Source organism: Chamaea fasciata, unplaced genomic scaffold (genome assembly GCF_029207755.1).
Source record: "Chamaea fasciata isolate MVZ Bird 193981 ecotype frontalis unplaced genomic scaffold, bChaFas1.0.hap1 SCAF_29, whole genome shotgun sequence".
NCBI lineage: Eukaryota > Metazoa > Chordata > Aves > Passeriformes > Sylviidae > Chamaea > Chamaea fasciata.
Window position 1 is genome coordinate 2,778,673 of NW_027094114.1, and position 22,469 is coordinate 2,801,141.

Consider the following 22,469-nt stretch of genomic DNA (forward strand, 5'->3'; position numbering starts at 1 on the left):
AGTACAAGTCAGCAGGCGCAGTCACTTCACCGTCACTTGCCCATTGTTTCTGCTCAGGTTCTGATGTTCCGATAGAAATGCGTGCTGCGGTTTTTCCATCAAACACACCGGCAGGCAGCACTTGGTCAACATCCCACCTCAGCCAGGCCAGAACTCCTGTGCTGAGATTTTAAAGTCCCTTTTAGAGGTTTCAGTCTCTGTCCTTGACGATGGTCGTGAGGCAGATGAGGGATCTTTGGACTGTCTCTTACACATGGGGCCCTGCAGTGTCACAAGGGCCCTTTGGTTCCATGATGCCCTACAGTGTCACAACGGTGGCCTTGGTCCAATGGGGCCCCAAAGTGACACAATGGCCACTTGGTTCCATGAGACCTTGTAGGATCACAATGATCTCCTTGGCTCTGCAGTGTCACAATTGGACTCCGGGTTAAAGGAGACCCTAAAGTGTCACAATGGATCCTTGTTGCCATAAAGTCTCACTGGGTCACCATATTCTCATCAGTTCAATCAGGCCCCACAGTGTCCCAATGGTCTACATGGCTCAGCAGTTTTGAAATGGCCTTGGTTCCATGAGGCCCTGCTGTGCCACACAGGCCCTTGGTTACACAAGACCCCACAGTGCCACAAGGATCCCCTTTGCTTTCATAACACCCGAAAGTGTCATAATGGCCCCTTGGTTCTCGGAGGCCCCTCAATGTCACAATGAACCACTTGGTTTCCTTGGCCTCCCCTGTGTCACAAGGGTTCCTTTATTCCATGAGCCCTTGTAGTGCCACACTGCTCTCCTTGGTTCCATGAGGGCCTGAAGTGTCACAATGTCCCATTGCTTCGATGGGGCCCCAGAGTGTCACAATGGCCCCTTGGTTCCGCAGTATCGCAAAGGACACTTATGGTTCCTTGAGGCCCCAAAGTGTCACAGTGGCCCCTTGTTTCCATGGGGACCCCAGTGTCATAAGGGTCTCCTTGGTTCCACAGTGTGACAATGCACCCTTGGTTACAGGAAGCCCTGCAGTGTCACAATGGACATTTGCAAGGCTGGAACTGCTCTGGAGCCAGGCTGAGAGAGCTGGAGCTGTTCAGCCTGGGTGTGAGAAGGCTCCAGGGAGACATTGGAGTCCATTCCAGCACCTAAAGGGGCTTTGAGAGAGCTGGAGAGGGACTTTGAACAAAGTGACAGGAAAAGAGGGAATGGCCTTCAGAGTGACAGGACAACAGGGAATGGCCATGAGGGGAAGGAGGGCAGGTTTAGATAGGATATTGGGAAGAAATTCTTCCCAGTGAGGGTGGTGAGGCCCTGGCACAGGTTACCCAGAGAGGCTGCAGACTCCCCACCACTGGCCGTGTTCAAGGCCAGGTTGCATGGAGCCATCTGGTCCAGTGGAAGGTGTCCCTGCCCATGGCAGGAGATTGGAACTGGATGATCTTTAGGAGTCCAACCCAGGCCATTCCATGATCCTAGATTTGCCCCTCCTGCTCTCATTTAGCAGCAGGTTGACATGTTCCTTTTGCAGCCATTTCCTGCAAATACAGCAGCAGAATTAACCTTGCTCTGGATGTTGCCTGAGGCCTCCATCAGCTCCAGCTGAGCTTTGGCTTTCCTAAACGCATGAACACACGCTCAGGTCAGATCTCTGAATTCCTCCCATATAGCTTGTCCTCACTTCCACCTCCTGGTCGTTGTGTTGTGGCTCATCCCTGTCATTTGTCCCTGAGGCAGCACAGGCCCCTGCCCAGCACAGGCCCCACATCCCCCTCAGCAGACACAGCACAGCACAGGGTGTGTTTTGGGTGGGCAAATGTTCGCCACCAGAGTGTCCACAGCAGACCTCAGTGTCCAGTTCCAACACCCACATCCCATTCCAGGGTTCACAGAGAGCCCTGCCCTGGGGACTTCCAAGGGCTGAGTGAGGAGGGAGCCTGGGCAGGGCTGATGCTGCCCCTACACCAGTGCTGAAATCAGCAGGAGGAAGGAGATAACCACAGAACAAATAGACCAATAAACTGGGGTGAGTGCCCAGGTGTGTCAGTGGCTGATGGAAGAGGCTGGAGGGATGGTCAAAGCCCTGGGGCACCTTCTCACACTGGCCATGCCACCAAGGCCACAGACCAACCTCCTCAGTGCTGCACCTGCCTGTGTGAGATCCCTGCCAGGGGACTGGCACAGCTCCACACACCTGCTGGAACGTGTTCTGGCCCTGCAAAGTCACACAGCTCAGCTGACATGGGTGGGTTTTATCTCCTGGACACTTCCCAGTCTAGCCCAGCTTCTGCCCAACTCTTCCCACCTCCCCTGCCCTCAACCCAGCCCAGCCAAATCTGGTTAAACCACATGGCAGTGCCTGCTCTGGGCTGCTCCAGCACTGGGTGCACTCACCCCACAGCCCTGGCCCCCTTGAAAGGCTCAGCAGCTGCTGAGGGGCGGAGAGGGAGATCAGGCTCCAGATCAGCCCTAGTGCTGGAGGATGAGAGACTCAGTGATGCTCCAGTAGTCAAACCTGTTCAAATACTTTCCTCAGAACCTCCTTGAGATGAGAGGTGACCACCAGAGGCCAAGGCCAGCCAGGGCTCTCTGTCCTGCCAGCTTTTTTCTCAGAGAACCCTTGCATATAGGGAATTTTTCAGGGGGAGTATTAATTTTGCCCATGACCACCTGGAAAGACAGATGGTTCTTTTCCATAGGAAGGAAAGCACTGAGGCACAGTACTCCAGAGGCACTGATGAGAGGCAGCCCTCAACATTACAAAATCAGCTGGACCTGTCAGGTGGCCCTTGGGATGCCAAACCAGCCAGATCTGTTCCATGTTCTCTTGGTTCCATGAGGCCCTGTAGTGTCACAATGTTCCCCTTGCCTCTGAGGTGTCACATTGGCCCCTTGCTGCCATGAGGCCCAGCAGGGTCACAGTTGGTTCTGTGGGGTCCTGCAGTGTCACCATGGTCTCCATGATTCCATGTGGCCTTGCAGTGTCACAATGGTCTCCATGGATCCACAGTGCCCTGCAGGATCACAATGGTTCACCTTTGGTTCCACCAGGCCCTGTAATGCAACAACGGCCTCTTGGTTCCACAAAGCCCTGCTGCTTCACAGTGGCCCCTGGGTCCCATGGGGCCCAGCAGTGCCACAATGATACCATTGGTTCCATGAGACCCTGAGGTGTCACAATGGCCCCTGTGATCCATGAGGCCCTGGAGTGTCACCATAGTCTCCACTGGAAGGAAAGCACAGAGCCCCAGCGTTTCAGGGGCTGATGAACGGCAGCCACCAGAGGCCACGGCCAGCCAGGGCTCTCTGTCCTGGCAGCTTTCATCTGGGAACAATGGAAAAAATATCTTGGATTCTGTACCTTGGATATATGGAATTTTAGGGGCAGAATCTTTATTTCAGCCATAAGCACCTGCATGAGAAGGGCAGTACATTCCCATAGGAAGGAAAGCACAGAGCCCCAGTGTTTCAGGGGCACATGAGAAGGGACCCCCAACATGCCAAGGTCAATTTAGTCAGGCCAAGTCAACGAGACCTGTTCCCTGTTCTCTTGGATCCATGGGGCCTCACAGTGTAGCAATGGTGGTGTCATATTGGATCCTTGGTTCCATCGGGCCCCGCTGTGTCCCATTGTCCCCTGGTTTCCGTGGGGCCCCATAGTGTCACAATGGTCCCTTGCTTCCATGAGGCCTTGCAGTGCCTAAATGGTTTCCTTGGTTCCATGGAGCTGCACAATGACACAGCGGCCCCTTGGTTCCATGAGTTTCCGCACTATCAGCAATTGTTCCATTGTTCCAACAAGGCCCTGCTGTGTCACAATGGACTCTTGGTTCCATGAAGCCTTTCTCTGTCACAATGTACTTTTGATTCCATGAGGTTCCAGAGTGTGACCATGGTCTCCTTGGATCTGCAAAATCACAATGGGCCATTGGTTCCATGTGGCTCTGCTGTGTCAAAAAGGATTTTGGTTCCATGAGGTCCCAAGGTGTCACAGTAGAGTCCTTGGTACTGTGAGGCCCCTCTGTAACCCAATTTACATAAATATCAGAATAAAACTCCTTAACACTAATTTGCAATTAAGAGGGCATCAGTTATGCAGCCTCGAGGTCTAAAGTGGGGTAACTCATAATCTTACATGGACATGTGATTCTAAAAGAGTGTTTCTTAATTACAGTTGCTACATGTGAATTACAATTTAGCCATTATCATAAAACTCAAACCAAGTTCCCAGATTCACTCCTTGTTTTTTCTATCACTGCACTCTCGAGCTAGATGTCTTCTCCGTGTCTTATAACCATCCTTGCTGGGAAACCAGGCCCTCCATGACTTTTCCCTGTGCTAAAACATCACAGGCACAGGAAAAGTTGAATAAACCCTCCTGGATTCAAGCCCAAGGTTCTGTGTGGCCAGGCAGAGGCAGGCAGGACGCAGAGCTGTCAGCAAAGGAAGGGCCCAGCCAGGTGGGGCAGCCGGGGGATGACGACAGCCTGCAGGGACAGAGGCGCAGGGCACAGACACCGTAGGACAGCCTGGGCTGCACAGGGCACAGGGATGGGCAGCAGCTGCAAGGCCCTGACAAAGCCAACTCCTGCAGCACTTTGGCCATGGCTGCTGGGCCTGGGCCTGAGCCATGAGGAGGAGACAAGTGACCCTTGCAGGCCTGGGGCCTCATTGCCTCCTTGTCCCTGCTCAGCAGCCTGGCAGGGGCCACCCCATGGTGCTGCCCTTGGCATTGCACATCCCCACATCCCAGTGGGCCGGGAAGAGCCCTGAGCACTGAGGGAGGGACAGGATGTGCCTTGGCAGGGGCTGGGGCTCGGGCCTTGGCCCTTGACATTCCTGAAACACATGCAGGTTTGCTCAGCATCAGAGACACCTTTGCCTTGTTTGTCCCCACCTGTCATCACTGCCTGCAGTGATGGAACCTGGGGACACTTTCTCCATTTGGTCTCTCTGTGGGTCCCATTAAAACTTCAAGAAACTTCAGTACTTCAATTTGACTTTGAGTTCTTGAGAAGTTTTTTGAACACTCTCTCAGGGACAGAGTTGAATGTAAACACCAAATCCACGGGAGAGTCATTAAAGCCCTTGTGCTGTGTCTGTGCTGCTGAGCTGGGCGGGGCTCCTGGCACAGAGGCAGCTCCTTGCAACAAAGAAAACTTCTAGAAAGACATTTCTCCTGAGAAGAAATCCTCCTTCAGGTGGGTCACCTTTGTTGTTTGAAATGTAGACTCAGAGTCAAAGTTTACAGTGGCAAACAACCTTTCCTGTTCCTTTCTCATCAATTGTTAACACTCTCTTTTCTTGTTTGTTTTGGTTAATTTTGCTTTTAACAGTAGAGAACATCATTCTGTTACATGGAACATTTGCTTTTGAACTTAGACCTATTGAGATCTATGCCTATGGAACCTACGCCTATGGAATATTAAGTTTTAAATACAATACGTATGTTTCACGAGCAAATAAACACGTTGAAGTGAACAATTGTCACCCAGACGCTCCAGGATCCCTAACTGTTCCCTCAGCATCCATTTAGCACCCCCCCCCCCCACCAAAAGCATCCCTGGATCCCCTGAATGCTCCAACCCCACCGATTCCCCTTGGAGCGACTTCAGGGAACTCATCTCCAATCATCCCCCCTGGCCTCGGAGCCCCTCATAACACGGTTCTGCGCCTAAAATTCCTGCCATGCCCCGTGGCCTCAAGAGGCCGGTTACAGCTCCCCAAGCTCCCCCCAAGTGCTCCCGAACCGTACACGTTCCCCACGAGGACCTCAAGTCACGGTTCGGACACAAAAGTGTCCCCCAAGCGCCTTCCCGGACCCCAAACGCCCCGTTCGAGCCACTTCCGGGACTACAGCTCCCAGCATGCTCTGCGGCGCACCCAGAGCCCTATTCCAGCCGTGACTCCATCTCCCGCCATGCCCTGCGCCCTACCGACAGCCATTGGAGCTGCGCCTCGAACTCCCGTGATGCTCTGCGGCCCCGTTACACTGTGTTCTACCCGCGCCTACAACTCCCATCATCCCCCGCGCCACAGAGAGTCCCCTCAGGGCCCCCCAAGTGCCCGCCCGGACCCCGAATTATCCGACAGAATCCTTTAGTGCCCCGCCAAGGGCCCACGCGGCTCCCCCAAGTGTCCTCCAGACCCTTAAGTTCTCTAGAAATTCCTTCCCCAGCTCCAAAACATCCCCAAATGTGTCCCAGAAACGTCTCCGTGGACCCCAAAGTAGCCCCTTTTACCCTCTCTGAGAAAATGATGAATACGATTACAAAAGGACTAAAAACAGGACTAATTAGCATAAGAAGGCACAAATCAATAGCCAATAGAGGTCAATGAATTAATGAAGGGAATTGTGTTACTTAGAACAAATGACCAATATTGTTTTTAGTTGCTAAACATGTATACCTTTTTCAATATAAATCTAAAATTAGGTATGTAAAGAACAATAATAACATTATAAATCTGGAAAATATAATTATAATTTAAAAATAATTATATTTTATTTTTAACGTAATTTTTCCTATGTTTTGTGATGTCAGTCCTTGGTGGGTGAGGTTAGATATGGTGAGGTTGGGGTGAGGAGCAGGTTGTCCAAACAAGGTCAGCCTGCAAGGGGCTCATTCTTCACCATGCCCAGACCTCCTAAGGAGACATTCCGAATTAAGATCACTTGGGGAATGCTTCTGTCACTTCTTCAATGAACTGATATATAAAAAATGTGCTCTTGGTTAAAAAAAAAGAAAAAAAAAACCACACTTGGAAATCTTCCTCCTTAACAGAACTCCAAACTGACTCCAAGCAGCTGCACGAGCCTTAAATGATAAGAACGGGCAAGGAGACCAGCTCCTTCTCAATGCCTTTACTAAGATCAGCTATGGGTTTGGGGGGGCTCGAGGGGTTGCGCCCACCGCCACTGCTCCCGAGGAATAACGCAGGGAACAAGCTATTCACCATTGCCGCAGGGCAGAGCCAGGCTTTCCAACCTCGCGAAAGTTCCTTGGGCAGAAACCCCAGGAAAGACGCTCATAACTCGTGGTGTAGAGATCCCTGTCTGGTCGAGTGCTGTTCAAGTTATGGTGACGAGGCAGAATCCGGCTCTGCTTGCTGTCAGGTTCTCTATGGTTCTTCCGACCCAGAGTGGGTTGTCTTAGCCCTTGGTTTCATGTTGGCTCGTTGTTTTTAGGGGTTTTTTCCGCTCCTTCTAGGCGCTGAGGTCCGTGGAAGTCTTCTTCATTTACATACCGGGTGGAGTCACCGGTTGCCGTGCGGCAGCCAGCAGGGCGGGAGCCGGCAGGGCAGAAACAGGTACTCGACGGGGAAGAATACAGTTCTAAAGGAAGAGACTTTGAGGTAAATAGCATTTAACAGGGAAAGCATTACAATAACAATGGGTATGGGGTAAACAGTATTTAACAAAGCAGACCTTTCAATAGGTACGAGATAATGCGATAAGTAGCCTTTAACGAGAGAAGGCAGGTATGGGGTAAAAGGTATTTAACAAAAGAGACCTTTCAATAGGTACAAGATAACAAGGTCACTAGTATTTTAACTGAGAGAAGGCACCTTACAGTAGAAATCTTTAACTGCGTTTAGAAATTTGTATTTTATGTCTTACATTGGAGACATGAAGAGAACTGAAGAGAAAGAAAGAGCTCGTGAAGGTATTTTGTATTTTCATGAGCCCCACACTGGATTTGGGGCTGAGTCCAGGACGCTTAGGCATGGAGAGAGGGTTGAAGAAGCTGCTCAAGGAGGCAGAAGCAAAACTCCAAGTCCCTTGGAGCATCCCTGGGCCCCACTGAGGGCAGGGAGTGCCAAAGGCTCCCCAGGGACTGCTGAGAGCAGATCCTTGAGGCCAGGATTGCAGGGAGCCGCAGGCTGTGAGCAGGGAACTGCAATGCTGAGCAAGGCCTGGGCTGGTTGGAGGGAGCAGAAAGGCCAAGCCCTGAGCCCAGGCCTGGCACAGCAGGGCCTGTCCCTCCCGGGTGGCTCGGGGCTGGCTGTGGGGCAGTGGGATGGGAGGGGCAGCAAGGACAAATGGCACAAAGCTGTGTGACACTCCCGATCCTCATGGCACTGAGGGCCAGTGTGACACAGCAGGGCCTCATGCAAACAAGAGGCCATAATGAGCCTGCGGGGCTGTAACACCCCAGAACACTGAAATAATGGGGGTACCCGAAGGTTCTTTTACTCGTGTTTGGTGCACAAGGAGAAATGCCAACCAGATAGTCTCAGGATGAACAGATGCACAGAATATTCTTATTTGCAAGGAACAGTCAAGGATCATAAGTCCAATTCTGAAGTTAATGGCCCATAGAGGGATGGAACCCTAAACCTCGGTGATATTAGCACCATACTTTAACCAACTGAGCTAAGAGGTCAAAGCAACACACAGCTCTACTGGCAAAATATAGAAAATCAAGGAACTTGGAAAACCATTTAATAAAACATCCAACTCAAAATAAAACTCTTATCATAGCAGTAGCTTCATTGACTTAGCCCGTTTGACCTGGAAACCTTTACAGAATTACAGAATGACAAAATGACTAGATTGGAAGAGACCTCCAAGATCATTGAGTTCAACCCATGTCCCAACACCTCACCTAAGCCATGGCACCTAGTGCCACATCCAGTCTTTTTTAAACACATCCAGAGATGGTGACGCCACCACCTCTCCAGTCAGATCATTCCAGAACTTTATCACCCTTTCCGTAAAAATCTTTTTCCTAATTTCCAACCTATATTTCCCTTTGTGCAGCCTTAAGACTCTGTCCTCTCATTCTGTCAGTGGCTGCCTGGAGAAAGAGACCAAGCCCCACCTGACTACAAACACATTTCAGGGAGTTGTAGAGAGTGATAAGGTCACCTCTGAGTCTCCTTTTCTCCAGGCTAAACAACCCCATCTCCCTCAGTCGTTCCTCACAGGAGTTATCTTCCAAGCCCCTCACCAGCCTTGTTGCCTCCTCTGGACACATTTAAGCATCTCAAGGTTATTCTTAACTGAGGGCTCAGAACTGGACACAGCACTCGAGGTGTGGCCTCACCAGTGCCGAGTACAGGAGAAGAATGACCTCCCTGCTCCTGCTGGCCACACCATTCCTGATCCAGGCCAGGTGCCATTGGCCTTCTTGGCCACCTGGGCACACTGCTGCCTCATGTTCAGTTGGCTGTCAACCAGAACCCCCAGGGCCCTTTCTGCCTGGGCACTGCCCAGCCACACCGTCCCCAGCCTAGAGCACTGCCGGGGTTATTGTGGCCAAAATGCAGGACTCAGCACTTGGACTTAATAAACTTCACCTTGTTGCATTCTGCCCAGCCATCCAACTCTTCCAGGTCTCTCTGCAGAGCGCTCCTACCTGCCAACAGATCGACAAATGTTCCCAGCTTAGTGTCATCTAAAAATTTACTAATACGAGATTCAATAGCCCCATCCATGTCGTCAATACAAATGTTGAACAGAGCTGGCCCCATCACAGACCCCTGAGGAACACCCCTGGTGACTGGCTGCCAGCTGCATGCAGCACCCTTTCCCACCACTCTCTGGGCCCGGCCATGCAGCCAGTTGTTAACTCAGCAAAGAGTGCTCCTGTTCAAGCCGTGGGCTGCCAGCTTTTCCAGGAGCGTGCTGTGGGAGACAGTGCCTAAGGCCTTGCTGAAGTCCCAACAGACAACATCCACAGCCTTTCCCACATCCACCACACAGGTCACCTGGCCATAAAAGGAGACATAAAAATTGGTCAAACATGACCTACCCCTCCTAAACCCATGCTGGCTGGCTCTGATACCCTGGCCATGACACAATATAAACTGCTCCATGACCTTTACCAGGTACTGAGGTCAGGATAACTGGCCTATAATTACCAGGATCCTCCTTCCCACCCTTCTTGTGAATGAGTGTCACATTGGCCAGCTTCCAGTCATCTGGAATCTCACCAGTGGGCCAGGACTGTTGGTAAATGATGGAGAGCGGCTTCACAAGCTCATCTGCCCGCTCCCTCATCACCCTGGGGTGGATCCCACCTGGGCCCATAGATCTATGAACATCCAAGCAGCTCAGCAGTTCTCTGACTACCTCCTCCTGGATACTAAGTTCCCTCCCACATCCAGTACAGAACAAAGGTTGGCCTTCCTATTGCAGTAAATATATTTGAAAAACATTTTTTTAATATCCTGTACAAAATTGCCAAATTAAGTTTGAATTGAGCGTTGGACTCCCAAACACTTTTCCTACATGCCCTAGCAATCCCCTTAAATACTCCTTGACCTGACCCTCCTTCCAAAGATGATACATCCTCTTTTTATTCCTAAGTTCCTTCAAAACCTCCTTGCCCATCCAGGCTGGACGTTTGCCTCGTCAGCTCATCTTTTGGCACACAGGGAAAGCCTGTTCCTCTGCCCTCAAGATCTCTGCTTTGAAGCATGCCCACCTTCCCTGGACTCCTTTGTTTTTAAGGGCTGCTTCCCTAGCAACTCCCTGAATAAGTCTCGTAAATAGGCCAAAGTCTGCTGATTGGAAGTCCAGTGTAAAAGTCTTCTTGATGTTCTTCCTGATTTCACCAAATATCGAGAACTCTATAATTTCATCATCACTGTGTCCCAAGGAGCCTCCAATCACCACATCTCCCACCAGCCCTTCTCTATTTGCAAACAACAGGTCGAACATAGGCCCTCCCCTGGTGGGGCTCACTCACCAGCTGCAACAAAAAGTTGTCCTCCATACACTCCAAAACCTTCCTGGACTGCCTCCTTCCTGCTGTATTAAGTTCCCAGCAGATATCTGGCAGCTGGCCTTCAGGTGTCTGCTTGGATGAACCTGGTCTTTGCACAGGCCTTCTTTGTCTCTTGTCCTCCAACGCTCCTGGGCGTAGTCTAAACTACAAATCGATGTTGTCTAAATAGTCTAAACTACAAATAACAAAAGTTATTTCCAGGTTTTGAGCACTGGTTTCTGCTTGTCAGTCTTAAACAAATGGACAACGTCCTGCTTTTGTATGGCAAAGGACTATCTGTTTTTAACACACTTGATTACACAGCAGATTATAATCTGTTTAAATTTAGTTATAAGTTCCCTATATCAGTATAGAAAACTTTAAAGCCCTATCCAAAGCCAGGACAGTATCTACTCCTCTTTCTATACCACTTACTCATGCCCAGATCCTACACCTTCCAACCAAATACATATAGATATATATATACATATATAGATATAAATATACACAAGCACAGGTATCATTGCCATTGTGAGTGGCTGGGCCTCCAAGCTGTCTGCTGAGTTCACTGAGTCCATGGCTCTGATTTTGTTCATCCTAGATGTCTCCCAGGGCAGGAGGGCTGCAGTGCTGTTGGCTGGTTGCAGCATCAGGAGCTTATGACTGGTGTATCTGGAGCCATCCATCCTCATTGGCTATGGGACTTATGGCACAGAGTGGCAGTGTAATTCAGCACCCAGTGTTATACAATTCAACATCACTGACTATTCTCACTCAAAGTGAAATCCTCCTGCATTACCCACATAATGCACCAAGATCCTTGAGCAAAGATAGGGTCTTTCCCACGGATTCCATGGACGGGTTTCCCTCTGCCTAAGATAGGACTGAGGCAAACAGTTTTCCCTAACCCATTTCTCATATGCACCACAGGAACTTTATCCCCTTCTCCAGTATGTGGACTTTTTTTGGGCAGGGCCAGAGCAAATGATTAGGCATAACAAGCTCAATTGGTAGAGCCTGGTAGGTGTTAACTGATCAGGCGGCATTTGCTAAGTGGAGATCCTAATGTTTGAAGGTCCCACCACCCATTGCTTTCAAGGTGGTTTCTAAGAGTCCATTGTACCATTCAGCTTTCCCAGGGTTGGTGCATGACAGGGAATGTGGTACACCCACTCAATGCTGTGCTCCCTGGCCCAGATGTGCATGAGGCTGTTTTTGAAATAAGTCCTATTTTTTGAGTCAATTCTTTCAGTGCTGCCACATTGCCACAGGGCTTGTTTTTCAAGGGTCAACATGGTGTTCCAGGCAGTGGCGTAATGCATGGGGATGGGTCTCCAGCCATCCAGTCATGCCTTCTACCACTGTCAGCATGTAACTCTTGCCTTGGAGAGGTTGTAGCAGTGTGATGTAATTGATCTGCCAGGCTTCTCCAGATTTATATTTCAACCACTGTCCCCCACACCACGGGGCTTTATCCGCTTGGCCCTGCTTGATGTCAGCACGTTTCACAGTCATGGATTACCCAGGATATAGGGTCCATGATTAAGTCCACCCCTCAGTCATGATGCATCTGTGTGCTACATCTCTTCCCTGATGACCTTAGATGCCTAAGGGGCCCACTGAGCCAGAAATACCTCACCATTGAGTGGCAAGTCCACACCCACCTGACACACTTTAATCCTGGCAGCCCCATCCCCTGTCCATTGTTGTGATGCTTTTCACTAGCCTTCTTGGGTACATGAGCATCCACAGGATGGACTTTTACAGCCAACTTCTCTACCCAGGCAGCAGTATCTTGCCACAATTCAATAACCCAGATGGGTTTCCCTCTGTGCTGCCAATTGGTCTTTTTCCATTGTCCAGCCACCTCCACAGAGCATTTGCTGCTATGCACAAGTCAGTGGCCGTTTCTCCCATTCAGCAATATCCAAAACTAGCTGGACAGCTTTCAGCTCTGCAACCTGACTTTATACACCTTGTCCCTTGGTAACTGCTGCAGCTCATCACATAGGACTTCACAGGGCTGCTTTCTGTTTTCTGATGTATCCCTTCAAAATCCTCTCCTGAGGTAACCTCTGCAAAGGGTACATGGGGCCACTAGGACAGTCACAATGAGGTGTTTTTGCCCTTCATTCCCAGTCAGGATCACTTCAGTTTCCAACACAGTCAGCTGTTGGGGTTCCCCTGTCATTCCAGAAATAGATATGGATTCTACCCCTACAGATATTGATGGCATCAGGGTACATCACGTGCTGGTGTCAAATAAAGTCTCACACTCTTGTGGTTCTGCTGTACCAGCCATCGGATCCACATTCTCTAATAGATCAAATGGTCCCTTTCCTCCACCTGGCTGGAGCCAGGGCCCTTTTAGTTGCTCACTTCTTGTAAATATGACTTGGAGATCCTTTCAAGAGGATCAGAAATAACATCAGCCCTTCTATTCTGTCTGAGAACTTGCCCACTGGAAACTGGAGCAGATTTATCCTTGACAAGTTTTCTGTGGTGGTGTTCTTCCTCTCAACTCACCTGTGCTGCTGGGGAAGATGTGGGTTTTCAATCCCACTTCCTCATGTCCTCTCCACGGTCACACAGTTAAAACCACAGGTTACTTCATAGTATGTCTCCCCTCTCCTGAGCGGGACTTTGGCTGCTCCCAATAGCAGAGACTCTGGTCCATACTGGCAGGCCATGGGACATTTCCTGTCTAGTTTTCTTGAGTCATCCAAATGTGTCTGCAGTGTTGGACATTCTTTCCACAGCCAATGCATAGGTCGGTAGGGAGAAGAAATTATGATCTTTGTATTGCCAAAGCTGGGTAGTCACCTGAAGAACTGTTTGCTTTCCTTCTTTCATTGACATCACTTCCAATGACGGTATACAACTATCACTATTGTATTAGGGATGGCTGAATAACGACACACAACTCTCAAGTCTTCTCAGAAGGTGTGAGCCCCATTTATTAGAGATTGTATCTTTTTATAGACTGTTCCAAGAGAGCAGGACATGATTGGTCCTCAAACAAACACCTCTCACCATTACTGAGTAATTGGAAACAACACCTCTTCATAACCATCTTTGCAAGTAAACAAGCTGGAAAAACAGCAGGTGCTAGATTGTTTGAATTAGTTCCTCACAGCTTCCCAGATCAATGTACGGGGAAATTATTTGATTTGCTTTCCCACAGGCTCTGCTGCTGCTGCCTGATACTTGAAAATTCCTCTTTGACCCAACTGTCAGCACTCACATACAACTATGATGCAGTCCATGCAAACTTCTGCCACATGGATTGTGTGCCCTGAGCTGTGGTGCTCCCAGAACCACCCAAACAGAATAATCAACTGCTTTGGAGAATGTGCAGCCCCTAGACTCAGTTTGCTGTGCCTTCCCTTTGAGAGATTTTCTTGCAGTTTAGGGTGAGCAAAAGTGCTTCAACCCATGAGCCCTTGCAGTTCTATGTTAATGTTTTATACTCTGTTGGTTATTTCCCTTGTTCCTGGTTTTCCCCTTCCCTGGTTGGTCAGGTTTGGATACTTTCCCTGATTGGTCCCTTTTCCCAATTCCTTTCCCTATTGGCCAGGTTGTGAAACCCTGCCCCTGGCTACCCTATATAGTCTCTCTCCCCTGCACCCAGCCGGCTGTTTCCTCTTTGGACCTCATGGAATAAAGCAGCTCTCCTAGCGATTGGAAAGCCTGTCTCACTGCTTTTACTCCTGCGTCGCCCAGGGTGGCTGTCATGATCCGCTCACACAAGCGGGGTTCGTGATGGTTCGTTTTAGGGATCTCAGAGCACAAAAGACACAGCGGGGGACAAACTCAGTTTACTTAATCACAAATGCACCTTTATTTAGTGCCAACAAATGCGATAGTGGGGAGAGAAAAGAGAATAGTAAGAAAGACAGAAAAGAGGGGAAGGGGATTATAGCTACCAGCATGGAGGGTCGAGTCCTCGAGGCTTTTGAAGATGCCTATAGACGCGATCTTCTCCAGTGGGGAGATCTCAAAAGTGAGCGGGGGTCTCCAGGGTTTTTATAGTCCTCTCCGAAGCGACAGGCAGTTGGCCAAACAGGTGGGGGAAATCATTGCAGTGTGTTCATTTAGAGAACTCAGAACAAGTCGGTCGTCAGCAGGTACAGTGTCAACCAGTACAAGTCAACAGGCACAGTCCACCGTGACTTGCCCATTGTTTCTGCTCAGATTCTGATGTTCCGATATGGGTGCTGGGTTTTTCCATCGAACACACCTGCAGGCAGCACTTGGCCAACATCCCACCTCAGCCAGGCCAGAACTCCTGTGTTGAGATTTTCAAGTCCCTTTTAGGGGTTTCAGTCTGTGCTTGACAATGGTCGTGAGGCAGATGAGGGATCTTCGGACCATCTCTTACAGCTGGCCAACACGGCTCTGCTGCTCAGGCAGCCTCACAAAAAGAGCTAATCACTCTGCACCTGAGAGTGCACAAAAGAGCTGATCACTGCACCTGAGAGTCCCTGTGCCTCCATAGATAGGTGTCTTTTTAAAGACTCCTCTAGTGAAGAAGGTCGTGGCACCTTCACAGCCAGACCAGACCACAACACTGGACCTCATCTGGATCTTCCTCCTGTTGTGAGGACCCTGCTTCCTCTCCCTCCCTCACTGACCAAACTGATTTGGTCTTGGATTTCTTCTGTATAGGGGGGCAACTGCTCCCGGCACATGTTGTTCCTGTGGTTCAGCTGCAATTGGAGTGCCCACAGTGCCTGTTGCTCTCCTTTCCTCCTCCTCCCCCTGAGGGTGCTTCTAGTGAGGAACAGTGCCTGGTAAAAAGTATCCAGGGCCCAGCACAATGCATAACTTTGTGCCTCTCTAGACTCACTACAGCATTTTTCTTTCATCTCTTTTATCACTTTAACAGGGTTCTGTAGTTGTTCAGGGGTAAACTTCCAAACCATTGGAGCAGAGAAATCCTCCAAACACTGACCTGTGTCCTCCCATATTTCATATGATCCCCGACTATCCTGCCTCACAGAAGATCTCTGAATGGCCTTTTTGAAAATTCCTTTTGTAATTTTAAACATGATGTGGACCACACTGAGGAGACCTGGCCGACACAGCAACAAGAACATACTTTCCTTAACATCCAAAGGGAATTCAAAATTCTCAAAAGTTCTTATAACAGGCCTGAAGGAGGAAAAGGAGGTGAAAGGCTGGGGAAAACCATCCTCCCCTGTTCCCCCCACAGGCTGGGCACAATTACTAATGGACACCCAGAGATAACACCTGAGGCAAGGGCAGGAGACAAGCACTGAAGACACATCCCAAATGACCCTCACTTCCCTTGATGTTACCATGTCATAAACTGATATCCCACGGCACAGCAACAAAGAAATCCTGATCCCTCTCCCTGCTCTGAAAAAGAACATATGGGAATACATACAGGATTAGGTACCACGCCCACATGAACAGACCAAGCAACATTGTGACCAGTGGCTCTGCACATAATACAACAAAGGCTTAGATCACATGTGTTTTCAATCAGCTCTAGACAGGTCTGTTGTTATCTCAGCACTTTGTGCCTCACACTGGGCAGCAATTAAGGCTGTCATGTTTTAAGAATGGTATTCCATACTTGAATGATTATACTGAAACCACATTGGCTCTTGCTTCCCTGCTCCCTCCAGCTGGAAGCACAAAAGGCAAAGATCACAGTTTGACACAAAAAAAAAATTTACTGGAAACAGCAATGAAATAAGAAAACAAACAGTAACAGAAACAAGATTAATGACAAAAGGTATAAGACAAAGAATCTGCATAGAAAGTCTGTGACAATACTGACTGTTTCACCTGCCATGCTTTCTCCTCACAAAAGGAATCCCTTCCTCTCAGAAGTGAGGGAGAGAGTCCTTTTCCTTTACCCCTGGCAAATAAGATGTTATTGAATAACCTCCTAGAAATAACCACAGCAACACCCCTCAGCTACTGCAAAAAAAAAAAAAAAAAAATTTCTATTTTAGCGACTCTGTTCTGGCTGAAACTTGGATGGCCATACTGGTGGGGAGGCTTCAAAGGGGTGTTGGAAGATGGATGCAAACAAGAGGAATGAGAAGCTCTGGAAGCAGAAACACCTCATAGGAAGCGATGTGGGAATGGGGCTGTCAGCTTGTTCAGGGGAAGGTTCAAGGGTGACCTCCGCATCATAGCAGTGCTGGTTTGGCAACTCCTTTTGTCTCTGCAGCATTGAAGAGGACAAAACAGGGAGAAGAATTGCCCTAAAGGGGAGCAGGGAGGGAGATGAGCTTTGCCTCATCCCAGCCAAGCCTGGGAGTGACCCCTGGCACAGGGGCTGCTGCAGGAAGCCTCCCTTCCCTCCTCTCCCCCTCCACTCCTCTCTCTCCTGTCCTGGGGACACAAGGGGTGTAAAGATCCCAGGGTGCCACCTGCACAGCTCCTGGCTGGCAGCAGATATGACCCCAAGTTGTCACAGGGCCTGCAGAGCTGCAGGATGCCTCAGCCCAAGTGCCTGGGGCTGTGTTGGGGTGTCTGGGTCCCAAGTCTGGGGTGCTGATCTCTGTGCCCATTCTCTCCCAGCCCACGTCACCAGAGCAGATCCTGGAGATGTTGGTTAAGGGCAATAAAAACCAGCACAGCATCACGCCAAGGCCCACGCCACCTCCTCCCACTCCCAAGGCACTCTCCAAGTGAGTGCTGCTGGCTGTGGTATTGGTCCAACCAGTGCTGGAAATGAAGCTAGGAAGTTGCTAAGATCAACATCCCAGGGCTGTCTCACTCAGCACTGAGCCGGGAATCACACACCCCAAGACTCTGTCAAAGTGCTCCCCAGTTTTTTGGTGCAAACTTGCCAGTGGATTTCAATTCCAGCCACGTACTTCCCTGAATTTGCAGGGCTGTCACAGCTGCCTGGGCAGATGGAGGCTCTGGCTATCACTTCAGCCTGAACCTGATGCCTCACCCATTGCTACTGGCAGGGGAGTAATCCAGGGCCCTTGGAAACCCAACCAGCTGTATCATTCTCTACCACTAAACATGGGAGTTGCTGATTTTTTTCCATAACTCTGTCCCTTCTTCCCAGATCCTTTCCCTGCTTTGCTCCTTGTCTCATCTCCGGGTGTTTGGCTCATGCTCACAGCACGCCAGGTTCCTCTCCTACTCCTGCCCCATCTTCCAGTGTGATTCACTTGACCCATTCCATGGGCAACACGGAGCCCTAGTCCCACTGCAGCCACCTGCTCCAACTAGTCTCCCCAGGGGCATTTGGAGCCGTAGCTTCAGCCATCTCTGTTCTCACAGATCCAAGTGAAGCAGCATGACCGACCCCACTATTGGCTTTGCTGGGAATCTGCGTGTGGCCAAGGTGAGCCTGACTGACCCAGCGGTCTTGGAGTGAGTCTAGGTCACCAAGGACTGGGGAGAGGGGCTGTGGGAGGGACCAGCATCAGTCGCTCACTGCTGGCCCTCGACAGCGTCATGCACCCACTGGCCGGAGGTAAGGGAAGGCTGTTCCTTGCCTGTCACTGCCGGCGTCTGGCTGTCTGGGGACTGGCCCGGGAGGGACAACCTCGAGTGCCACAGGGTTGAGAGCAGAGCTTCAGTCTCTCAAGACAGAGCAGGCAGAGCCACATCCTGCTCCGGGGCAGCAGCTGATGCGCTTACGGAAGGAGTTCCCTGGGCAGCTGCCACGGCCCCGTGATCGCGGTCATGAGCCCGCGGCGCCGGCCGGCCTGGTCAACTGCAGCACACTCCGGCTCGCCAGTCAAGCCAGGTGCATCCTGCTGCTGGTTAGGATCAGGGGGGAGCAAGGCAGGGACGTGCCCGGGGCTCGGGAGCTGCTGAGTTGGGGGACAGGAGGGTGCGTGGTGAGATGGATTGATGGGTGCCTCTTTATGCCGCTGGAATTCCCCAGCCGTGGGGGTGCCGCTATGGGCAGAAGCAGCCAATTGAGCTACAGCAGCATGTGCCCAGGAAGAGCCAGATGTGCAAGAGCTGCAGCTCCCACGTGCCAGGAAAAGGAACTGAGTGATGAAGCATTTGCTGCATCTGAACATTGAGGTCCATTTGCCCTCCTCTTTTCCTCCTCCTCCTTCCCCTTTTCCTCATTACCATCATCCCAATTGCACATTTCTGAGACCATAACTAGAGATTTTGGGATAAAACCACTTTTTTTTTGATTGGGAATGTCCCTGGGGATCCCCATTACACCAGGGTGAGATTGCTCTAGAGCAACTGCTCTCGATCCCCAAAACCTTTCTCCCCCTCCCCTGCCTTCTCCTCTTCTTTCTCTTCCTCCTCCTCCTCCTTCTTGTTACCTTCATCCCCACTGTGCAGAGCACATTCCCAAGAGAAAAGCCGGTGATTTTGGGGTAGAAATTTGCTTTTCTGAGGGGTAATCTCCACAGGGGTCCCAGTGCTGTCAGGGAAGCCTCCCTCCCTGCCCCCCGTCTTCCTCTCCTCCTTCTCCTCTTCCTCCTTGCTGTCATCATCCCCACTCCACAGGGCACCTTCCCCAGATAAAAAACAGTGATTTGGGGGCAGAGGGTTGTTTTCATGAGGGAGAACTTGCCCAGGGGTCTCAGTTGTGCCAGGGCACCCTTCCTCCCTGCCCCCTCTGTCCCTGTCCTCCTCCTCCTCCTCCTCCCCCCCACTCAGGGCACACCTGAGCTTTGCCCAGAAGAGGGGCCGTGCAGGGGGCTCAGGGGGCCAGCGCAGGTGTGTGCGCCGCAGCAGCACACGGCGCATGCGGTGGAAGGCCGAGAGCTCGGCCTCAGGGATGTCCTCGAGGAAGATGAGGACAAGGACATCACGCAGCTCATCAAAGAGGCGATAGCTGGCCATCTGGATCTCCAGTGAGCACCACTCGCTGCGCAGGTATCCACGGCTCACAACACACACTGTGTGCCGGCTGTTGTACACAGCATCCACGATGTTGTCCACTATGGTGCGGCCGGGGCAAAAGTCACGGTGGTGCAGGCAGAGCCGCAGGGCTCCACGCTCTAGCTCAGGCACCAGCTCCTCCAGCACCCACTGCTCATTCCCGGAGTTGTAGGACACAAAGGTATCGTAGGTGTAGCGCCGCTGCTCCCGCCGCCAGCGCCCACGTGCCCACGCACGCAGCAGGAACAGTTGGTAGTGCAACCGCCAGTACCCGCGGTGGTGCAGTAGTGGCAGCAGCAGCAGCAGCAGCACAGCCGGTGCTGTCCCTGCAAACAGGTACCGCCCCATGTCCAGGTAGCACACACATGTGTCAAAGCAGTGCAGGTATGTGGAGGTCCCACCCATCTCACCACAGGTGTAGTTATACAGGTAGACCACCTGCACGGGCCCACACACCAGCCAGGCAGGCAGCCAGGCATTGGCACAGCTGCAACTCAGTGGGCACTTGCGCAGGTCCAGGTAGTGCAGGGCGGGGAGGTGTGTGGCCAGAGTCACATCCAGTGCACGCAGCTCATTCTTGGCCAGGCGCAGCTCCTTCAGTTGCGTCAGGTTCCCGAAGACCTCAGGGCCAAGACTGCGCAGTCCTGCACTCTCCAGGTTCAGGCTGTGCAGTTGGCTCAGGTTCTTGAAGATGCCATTGGGCAGTTGGCCCATCCCGCCATTGCTGTCAGCCAGGGTCAGGTACTTCAGCTGTGCCAGGTCATCAAAGGCGTCAGCGGGGATGGCCAAGAGCGAGTTCTGTGCCAGGTCATCAAAGGCGTCAGCGGGGATGGCCAAGAGCGAGTTCTGTGACAGGTAGAGCGAGCGCAAGGCACTGAGGCCCTGGAAGAAGCGTTGCGGGACCACACTCATCCCGTATGGCTGCTGCGCCTGTAGCTTCAGGTCGTAGAGGTTATGTAGGTAGCGGAAAGGCGGCTGCTGCCACAGGTGTCGGCTCAGGTAGCGCAGTGCATTGGCGCGCAGGTCCAGTATACCCAGTGTTACCTGCACCGGCCGGAATGTGGCTGCTCTCACCTCCAGCAGCCTATTGCGGTCCAGGTAAAGCCGGCAAAGCTGTGAGAGGCCCTGGAATGCCCTGGCTGCCAAATGCCGCAGGTTGTTCCCACCCAGGTCAAGGATCTGCAGGCGGTCAAGCCCCTTGAAGGCACCAGGGAAGAGCACGGCCACACGGTTGTTGCGCAGGTTGAGGTCTTCCAGCTGGTGCAGGTCGGCAAAGGAGCCGGGCAGGAGGTCGGTGAGCAGGTTGTTGTCAAGGCGCAGGTGTTGCAGGTTGCGGAGTCCACGCAGCGCTGCGCGGTCCAGCCGTGCCAGCCCGTTCACATCCAGCCGCAGCTGCCGCAGTGCTGGTGCATTGTCAAAGGCACCCGCACCAGCCACTAGGGTGCGGTTGAAGCGCAGGGACATATTGTGCAGCTGGTGCAGAACTGGGGTCCCGCGGCATGATGGCAGCCACTGCAGCAAATTATGCTCAGCCACCAGCTCACCCAGTGCTGCCTGCTGCTTCTGGTTCAGCAGCCGCCATATGCAGCCCAAATGCCGCAGCCAGTTGCCAGACACGTCCAGGGCACCCAGCACCGGACAATGAGTCAGAGCCCCTCGGGGCATTTTTTTAAACTGCAAGCGCTGCAGCCGCAGCCTCTGCAGCGGTAATCCTGTCAGCTGCTTGCACAGGTATGTCAAGTCCCTTGTGCCCATCTGTAGCCCTGACACATCCACATGGCGCGGGGAGACTCCAGCCACGAGCAGCAGCTGCACCACGTCCAGTGAGTTCCCAGCCAGGTGCAGGTGTGTCAGGTTGTGCAGACACAGGCGAGCAAGCGGCACAGGGTCTGAGATGTTGTTGTAGGACAGGTCAAGCACATGCAGCCCTGGGGGCATCACCCCAGAGTTGGCCCCTGAAAGAGCTCCCAGGGAGTTGTTGCAGAGGCGCAGGACCCTCAGCGTGGGTGGCAGCCCTGGGCCCAATGTTGACAGCATGTTGCCACACAGGTCGAGCAGGTCCAGACGTGTCAGATTCTGCACAGCCATGGCGACGGGCTCCAGTGCGCTGAGCCGGCCACCCCGCAGTGAGAGCGTGCTGAGTGTGGCCAGTGGCCAGAAAGCCCTGGGGGCCACCTCCTGTAGTGGGTTGTGGTCCAGCTGCAGTGTGCTCAGGTTGCCAAGCCCAGTGAACACATCTGTGGCCAGCACTGACATGTTGTTGTGGGCCAGGTCTAGGTGGGCCAGTGCTGACAACCCCCAGAAAGCCCTTGGGGCCAGGTGTTGCAGTTGGTTGTGGGTCAGATCAAGGGTGTAGAGCCGTGGCAGGTGGGCAAAGGCACCAGGGGGCACCTGGCGCAAGACGTTGACAGAGAGGTTGAGGGATGTGGCATTGGAGGGGAGGTCGTCCACTGCAGCCCCCACGGTGCTCAGGAAGCGCTGGATGCAGCGGAACAGCCCAGGGTCCCATGGTGCCTGGATGCAGTTGCGGAAGCCATAGGGAGAGACCCCTGAAGGCACCATCAGCAGTGTCACCAGCGTCACCAGCGTCACCAGCGTCACCAGCAGTGGGGTGCACATCCTGACACACCCTGGGGAGATCCTGGATGCAGTGGGGAGAGAGTGGGATGAGGCATGTCCTTGGTACCACAGATCCCCCTCGAGGCCCAGGGACCACACTTGGGGCTCAGGGATTCCCCCCACCACCCTAGGGGATCCCCTCGCAACCCAGGGACACCACTACTATCGCAAAGACCCCACTCCCTCATCCACACCTCAGAGATCATCAGAACCCCAGGGCCCCCACTCAGGGCTCAGGGACCCCTCATCCACACCCCAGAGACCCCCACCAGAACAACAGGATCCCCACTCAGGGT

The 22,469-nt window shown here is 52.0% G+C and overlaps 1 protein-coding gene across 1 annotated transcript; it reads right to left on the minus strand.

Annotated features, from left to right (window-relative positions):
* Positions 1–18,769: 18,769 nt before the first annotated feature.
* LOC136302587 (toll-like receptor 13) lies at positions 18,770–22,116 on the minus strand. Its single transcript, XM_066206054.1, has one exon. It carries the CDS (start codon positions 22,114–22,116, stop codon positions 18,898–18,900), a length of 3,219 nt encoding a protein of 1,072 aa, XP_066062151.1. The 3' UTR covers positions 18,770–18,897.
* Between the last annotated feature and the right edge of the window lie 353 nt (positions 22,117–22,469).